The 7,648-nt window shown below is 42.1% G+C and overlaps 1 protein-coding gene across 1 annotated transcript in view; it reads left to right on the top strand.

Annotated features, from left to right (window-relative positions):
- Positions 1-290: 290 nt before the first annotated feature.
- Positions 291-7,648, top strand: part of LOC134348046 (uncharacterized) — a 76,745-nt gene continuing 69,387 nt past the window's right edge. The window contains exon 1 of the mRNA XM_063050835.1: positions 291-476. Within this exon, the coding sequence (XP_062906905.1) occupies positions 352-476 (125 nt within the window). The 5' untranslated portion in view covers positions 291-351. The remainder of the gene's footprint in view (positions 477-7,648) is intronic.

Here is a 7,648-nt window from a genome sequence, read left to right as displayed (position 1 = left end):
CTTGACTATGTTGCTGTTTTGTAAAAAGACTTTAATCATAATTTATTTTTAAATGTCATTGAAGAATAAGGTCGGTTTTCTCTGCCTCTTGGAATAATGGAGGATAGTGGACAGGAGTTAAGATGTGAAATTTGCCGTCTCGTATTGAAAAATTCAGTTACTACATCCTTTTTTAATAGTTAGCTCTACCTATCAAAGAAACTATTTGAATAAGAAGACTCCTCCTCCGCTATTTTGATTGTTTCTGTCAGCCCAGTTGTTCAAGTCGGACCAGTCCAACCTCGCTCGGTTTCAGTGAAGGGTTCCCTCTTCAGTGTGGGGTGCACCGCTCCCTCCGTCGGTCGGGATAGAATGGATGCGTTTAAAATGCCAAGTGCCTGGCAGGGGGACATCGCAAAAAACTTATCCAACATATTCTCCTCGAATAAATCTCCCGAGGAAGGAAGCCCAGCGAAAAACGCACACGGCATTGACGGGTAAGTCCCAGGACTGATACTGTTACTGCTGTTACTGCGGGGCACTAGTCATCGTCAATGGAGAGATACAAGGAGTTTCTTATTATCATTATTAAGATCTGTTTCCTATTAAGTTTTAGTTAAGGGTAATCGGCGTCCTCAAAAGTTACATACACCCCCATATAAAGGCAGAAACGGAATGAAAGGCGAGAAAACAGCCTGTGAATAAAGGTCTACGAGGCAAGGTCACGAGAGGGACGAGGGACAAGTCTGTGCTGATGCGGTACAAGAATTAGTGAGAGAAGCCATTTATATGGAAGTAACAAAGCCCGGTAGATTAGTGGGCCAGGAAAATGTCATCTGAGTGAGAGATGACAACCTAACTTTATTCTAGCATACATTGTCACCCTAGCTGCCCTTGAACCCCTGCAGCCCTCCTGGTGGAGATGTTCCGATCATGTTGTTAGGTATGGAATTCCAGGATGTGGACTCCATGACAAGGAAGGAGTAGTCATATAGTTTTGGGTTACAATGTGCACAGAGTAGTGGGGAAGGTGCAGGTGATAGTATTCCCGTGTGCTTACTGTCCTTTCTTTGATGATATTGGTTGTAGGACCAAAAGATTTGCTTTTCACGATGTGTATAACTGTATGACCCTATGCCACACAGCAGGTCAGGCAGTTTCCGTAGAAAAAGAATCAGATAACATTTCAGATTAAAGATCTTCCATAATAATGGGGGGAAGAGAAAACAAAAAAATTTTGTTGTAGAGAGTGTGGGGAGGCTTTTATGGGAGCAAGGGGAAATCACTGACAGAGTGGGGACAATGTTGCCATGGGGATAAGTTATATTCTGATATTATGGACAAGAGAAATCTGCAGATGCTGGAAATCCAAGCAACACACACACACACAAAATGCTGGAGGAAATCAGTCAGCTAGGCAGCATTCAGGGGAAAAAAGTAAACAGTCAACGTTTCGAGCTGAGACCCTTCATCAGGATATTATGGTGTAAGGTGGACAATGAAATACATTGTGCTGTTCCTCAAGCTTGTATTTACCTCACCTAAACAATTTAGGAGGCCACAAATTTGCCTGCCAGTAGAATCTCATTGAACTTTGTGGAAATGGCATAGAAATTTGCATTTATGCCCCCTCCTTTTGTCTCTGTATACCCACAACTCTAATCTGCTAATTAAATTTGCTGATGACACTACACTGATTGGCCTAATCTCAAATAATAAGGGGGCAGCCTACAGTGAGGTCATCACCTCGACATAATGGTATCTAGAAAACAACCTCGCCTTCAATGTCGCAAAAACAAAGGAGCTGGTTGTGGACTATAGGAGGAATGGAGACAGGCTAACCCAAGTACATCAGTGGATCTGGGGTTGAGAGGGTGAACAGCTTTAAGTTCCTCAGCATAAACATCACCAAGGATCTCACGTAGTCTGTACATACCGGCTATGTGGTGAAAAAGGCACAACAATGCCTCTTTCACATCAGGCAGTTGAAGAAGGTTAGTTTGGCCCCCAAATTCTAAGAACTTTCTATAGGGTCACAGTTGAGAGCATCCTGACTGGTTGCGTCACTGCCTGGTATGGGAACTGTACTTCCCTCAATCACAGGACTCTGCAGAGAGTGGTGTAGACAGCCCAGCACATCTGTAGATGTGAGCTTCCTACTACTCAGGACATTTACAAAGACAGGTGTGTAAAAAGTGCCTGAAGGATCATTGGGGATCAGAATCACCCCAACCACAAACTGTTCCAGCTACTACCATCTGGGAAACCGTACCGTAGCACAAAAGCCAGGACCAGCAGGCTCTGGGACAGCTTCTTCCATCAGGCCATCAGACTGCTTAACTCATGCTAACACAACTGTATTTCTATGTTATATTGGCTATCCTATTGTACATACTATTTATTATAAATTACTATAAATTGCACATTGCACACTTAGACGGAGATGTAATGTAAAGATTTTTACTCCTCTTGTGTGTGAAGCATGTAAGTAATAAAGTCAATTCAATGCAAGTTCTCGGAAGGAGAATTCCTTGCAGTTGTTTGAATCATTGGTCTGCAGGCCAACAGATCATTCAACAATATTCTCTCGGCAGGTTGTTGGCATTTGCAGCGAAGATTGTCATTTGGATGCAGTTCTTTAACTTTCATTTAAGGTCTTTCATAAATCCTGAACCACTTTAGAGCAACGGATGATAGACATGGAAATATAACGTGCAAAAAAAGAAAAATCTTTTTCTTGTATGCAACAGTTGCAATTCAGCAGGAATGGTGGAATACATAATGGCTCTTTGCTTGTTTTCAAAATCATGAAAGTGCTTTCGTCGCAATAGAATTTGTGAATCCTGATGCCATCATACATATATAAAATTGATTGCACATCAACTAAAGAAAAAAGAATCCCCTGCTGAGTCTACACTGTGACTTGATACTTATAGGGAGAAAAAATGCTGCCATTTATTAAGCATCCTTCATGATTACAAAGTACCGCTTTTGAAACCAATGAAATACTTTCAAGGTATAGTCATTTTTGGACTGTAAGAAACATGACAAGCAAATTGTACACAACAAGTTCCCACAAAAAACACAATTAGTTTTGGTGATGTTTGTGGGTAAATATTGACCAAACACAGGAAATCATTTCTCCTGGCCATTGTCAAAATAGTGCCATATCATCTTTGCATCCACTCAAGAGAACAAATTCAGTTTCAATTTAATGTTTTACCCAGGTGATATATTTATAGCTCCATATAGATTTAAGTTAGAAATTTGATTCCAGAATTCAAAACAAAAGTGATACCTGTAAAAGAGGCATCTTTATGAGCAATAACGATCCAAGGCATTTTATGGTGCAGGTCTTTTCAACTAGGTATCTTGTTTACATAAAGCTCTGGGGTACAAACATATAAGAATGCCATTCAAGATTATGTTTAAAACCATTTAATTATATTTTATGATCACATGTTGGGTTTTGGTTTCTATAAGAGTTCTTCCATTCATCTGTAGTAACATGTACTGAAAACTGAATTAAAAGCTGGAAGAAATATCTCTACAGTGTATCCACCATTTATGTTAGAAATAGGGGAATCATTCAGAGATTTTCTACCCTGTATTAGTAAACTTCATTTGATTTACTTTCTGTGGTGACAAGGTAAACTTTATAATTATCTGTGCAAATCCAGCAGGGCTACATTCTTGTGATCGCTGGTCTCAATGAGAGAAGACAGTGAAGGCTTTTAATCATATTGTTGAATCATCATTCAAGCAGTGCATCACATTGTTGACACACCCTGTTTCATTCTTTAGGGTTTTATCATTGAGAGAGATTTCCTCTGTTAACTATTTTAACCAAATAATAACACAACACTTAAAACTTAACTTAAAATTACAAATCAAGAAAGTAAAATATGATATAGAGAAAATATTCCAATTGATCAGTGTAATTTTAAATAAACACCAAGAAAAAAGCTACAAGAGCACATTTAGCAATTCCAATCAGCATCACTTGAAAGGTAACACAAAGTTGTTGCAACTTTACTTCATCGGGTTTCTCAGCTTCAGCAAAGCTGTAATAAAAATTTGGCCCTATGGTATTTTAGCCTGAGACTTTCAGAGACTTTTTGCACAATAGCCAATATGATGGTTTATGCCTCCATGCACAATCCCTGGTGCATTGTTCTTTGTGCACAATCGTTTGTTCATTGTTGTATGATTTAGATCTGTAGAAATATGGCTGACCTCTGTATGCATTACTTGCATAATTCTTACTGCAATTTCAAATTAACCTTTTTTAAGATTTAATATACTTTTAATATAAAGAGAGATGATAGTGGATGTAGGACCGCTAGGAAATGAGGCTGGAGAAATAATAATGGGGGACAAGAAGAATCCCTCATTATTTTACATCAATTGTCACAGTGGACGACACCAGCAGAGTGCCAGGTGTTGAAGGGTGTGAGGGATGAGAAGTGAGCTGAAATACGTAAAGATGCATGAGTCACCTGGACCAGATGAACTGCACCCTAGGATTCTGAAAGAGGTAGCGGTAGAGATTGTGGCGGGGTTGGTAATGATCTTGCAAGAATCATTGGACTCTGGCATGGTTCTGGAGGACTGGAAAATTGCAAATGTTTCTCCACTCTTTAAGAAAGGAGGGAGGTAGCAGCAAGGAAATTATAGATCAGCTAGCCTGACCTCAGTGGTTGGGAAGATGTTGGAGTCAATGTTAAGGATAAGGATATGGAGTACTTGGTGACACAGAACAAGATAGGACAAAACCAGTATGATTTTCTTGCCTGACAAAACTGTTGGAATTCCATGTAGAACCATAGTTTCAGCTTGTTCTTAACCCACTGAACTCATATCTGTATACCTTGACTCTGTTTTATCCCCGCTAGTTCAGTCCCTTCCTACCGACATATGTGATACTTCACATGCCCTGGATCTTTTCAGTAATTCAAGTTCCCTGGCTCCCATATCTCATTTTCACAATGGATATCCCGTCCCTCTACATCTCCACCCCCACCAGGAAGGCCTCAAAGCTCTGCATTTCTTTCTGGACACCAGGCTCAACCACCTCCCCTCCACCATCACTCTCCGCCATCTAGCAGAACTTGTCCTCATTCTTAATAATTTCTCCTTTGTCTCTTCCCATTTCCTTCAAACAAAAGGTGTAGCCATGGGCACTCATATAGGTCCCTGCTATACTTGCCTTTTTGTCGGCTACATTGGAACAGTCTAGGTTCCAAGTCTATACTAGAGGCCATCCCCCCACTTTTCCTATGCTACATTGATGACTGCATTGGTACTGCTTCCTGCACCAATGTGGACCTCATCAACTTACCACAAGACCATAAGACCAAGGAACAGAAATCGGCCATTCAGCCCATCGACTCTGCTCCGCCATTTTATCTTGAGCTGATCCATTCTCCCATTTAGTCCCATTCCCCTGCCTTCTCACCATAACCTTTAATGCCCTGGCTACTCAGATACCTATCAATCTCTGCCTTAAATACACCCAACGACTTGGCCTCCACTGCCGCCCGTGGCAACAAATTCCATAGATTCACCACCCTCTGGCTAAAAAAATTTCTTCGCATCTCTGTTCTGAATGGGCGCCCTTCAATCCTTAAGTCATACCCTCTCGTACTAGACTCCCCCATCATGGGAAACAACTTTGCCACATCCACTCTGTCCATGCCTTTTAACATTCAAAATGTTTCTATGAGGTCTCCCCTCATTCTTCTAAACTCCAAGGAATACAGTCCAAGAGCGGACAAACGTTCCTCATATGATAACCTTCTCATTCCCGGAATTATTCTAGTAAATCTTCTCTGTACCCTCTCCAACGTCAGCACATCCTTTCTTAAATAAGGAGACCAAAACTGCCCACAGTACTCCAAGTGAGGTCTCACCAGCGCCTTATAAAGCCTCAACATCACATCCCTGCTCCTATACTCTATTCCTCTAGAAATGAATGCCAACATTGCATTCGCCTTCTTCACTACTGACTCAATCTGGATGTTAACCTTAAGTGTATTCTGCATGAGGACTCCCAAGTTCCGTTGCATCTCAGAACTTTGAATTCTCTCCCCATTTAAATAATAGTCTGCTCATTTATTTCTTCTGCCAAGGTGCATAACCATACACTTTCCAACATTGTATTTCATTTGCCACTTCTTTGCCCATTCTTCCAATCTATCCAAGTCTCTCTGCAGACTCTCTGTTTCCTCAGCACTACCAGCCCTTCCACCTATCTTCGAATTGTCAGCAAACTTAGCCACAAAACCCTCTATTCCATAATCCAAATCATTGATGTACAACATAAAAAGAAGCGGCCCCAACACAGACCCCTGTGGAACACCACAGGTAACCGGCAGCCAACCAGAATAGGATCCCTTTATTCCCACTCTCTGTTTCCTGCCAATCAGCCAACGCTCTACCCACGTATGTAACCTTCCCGTAATTCCATGGGCTGTTATCTTGTTAAGTAGCCTCATGTGTGGCACCTTGTCAAAGGCATTCAGAAAATCTAAATATACAACATCCACTACATCTCCCTTGTCTAGCCTACTTGTAATTTCCTCAAAAAATTATAATAGGTTTGTCAGGCAGGATTTTCCTTTAAGGAAACCATGCTGAGTTCTGCCTATCTTGTCATATGCCTCCAGGTACTCCGTAACCTCATCCTTGACAATCGACTCCAACAACTTCCCAGCCACCGATGTCATGCTAACAGGTCTATAATTTCCTTTTTGCTTCCTTGACCACTTCTTAAATAGCGGAGTGACATTTGCAATCTTCCAGTCCTCCGGAACCATGCCAGGATCTATCGACTTTTGAAAGATCATCTCTAATGCCTCCGCAATCTCCACAGTGACTTCCTTCAGAACATGAGGGTGCATTCTTTCCCTTCAGAATATTCTGGACCCGATCTGAGACATCCCATACCCTGGCACCTGGGAGGCAACACATCATGCGGGTATCTCTATCAGGCTCACAGAATCTCCTGTCTGTTCCCCACTTCTTCCACTTTGTCTCCAACTTCTACTCTGCCCTCAAGTTTACCTGGTCCATTTCTGACAACTCCCTCCCCTTTCTCTATCTCTCTGACTTGATCTCTGGAGACAGCTTCTCTACCGGTTTATTATAAACCCATGGACTTTCACAGCTACCTGGACTATACCTCTTCCCATCCTGTTACTTGTAAAAATGCCATCCCCTTCTTTCAATTCCTCCACCTCCACCACATCTGCTCTCAGGATGAGGCTTTTCATTCTAGAACAAAGGACATGTCCTCCTTCTTCAAAGAAAAAGTCTTCCCTTCCTCCACATTCAACGCTGCCTTCAACCACATCTCTTCTATTTCACACATGTCTGCTCTTACCCCATGCTCCCATCACTCTACCAGGGATAGAGTTCCTATTGTCCTCATCTACCACCCACCAGCCTCCGCATCCAGCACTTAATTCTCCGCAAATTCCGCCATCTCCAACGGGATCCCACCATCAAGCATATCTTTCCCGCCCCCCCCCCAACTTTCTGCTTTCTGCAGGCATCGTTCCCTATGCGACTCCCTTGTGCATTTGTCCTTCGCCACTGATCTCCCTCCTGGCACTTACCCATGCAAGCGGAGCAAGCACTACACCTGCCGCTACACCTCACTACCATC

This window comes from Mobula hypostoma, chromosome 6 (genome assembly GCF_963921235.1).
Source record: "Mobula hypostoma chromosome 6, sMobHyp1.1, whole genome shotgun sequence".
Lineage (NCBI taxonomy): Eukaryota > Metazoa > Chordata > Chondrichthyes > Myliobatiformes > Myliobatidae > Mobula > Mobula hypostoma.
This window is presented reverse-complemented; position numbering and strand designations above follow the sequence as displayed.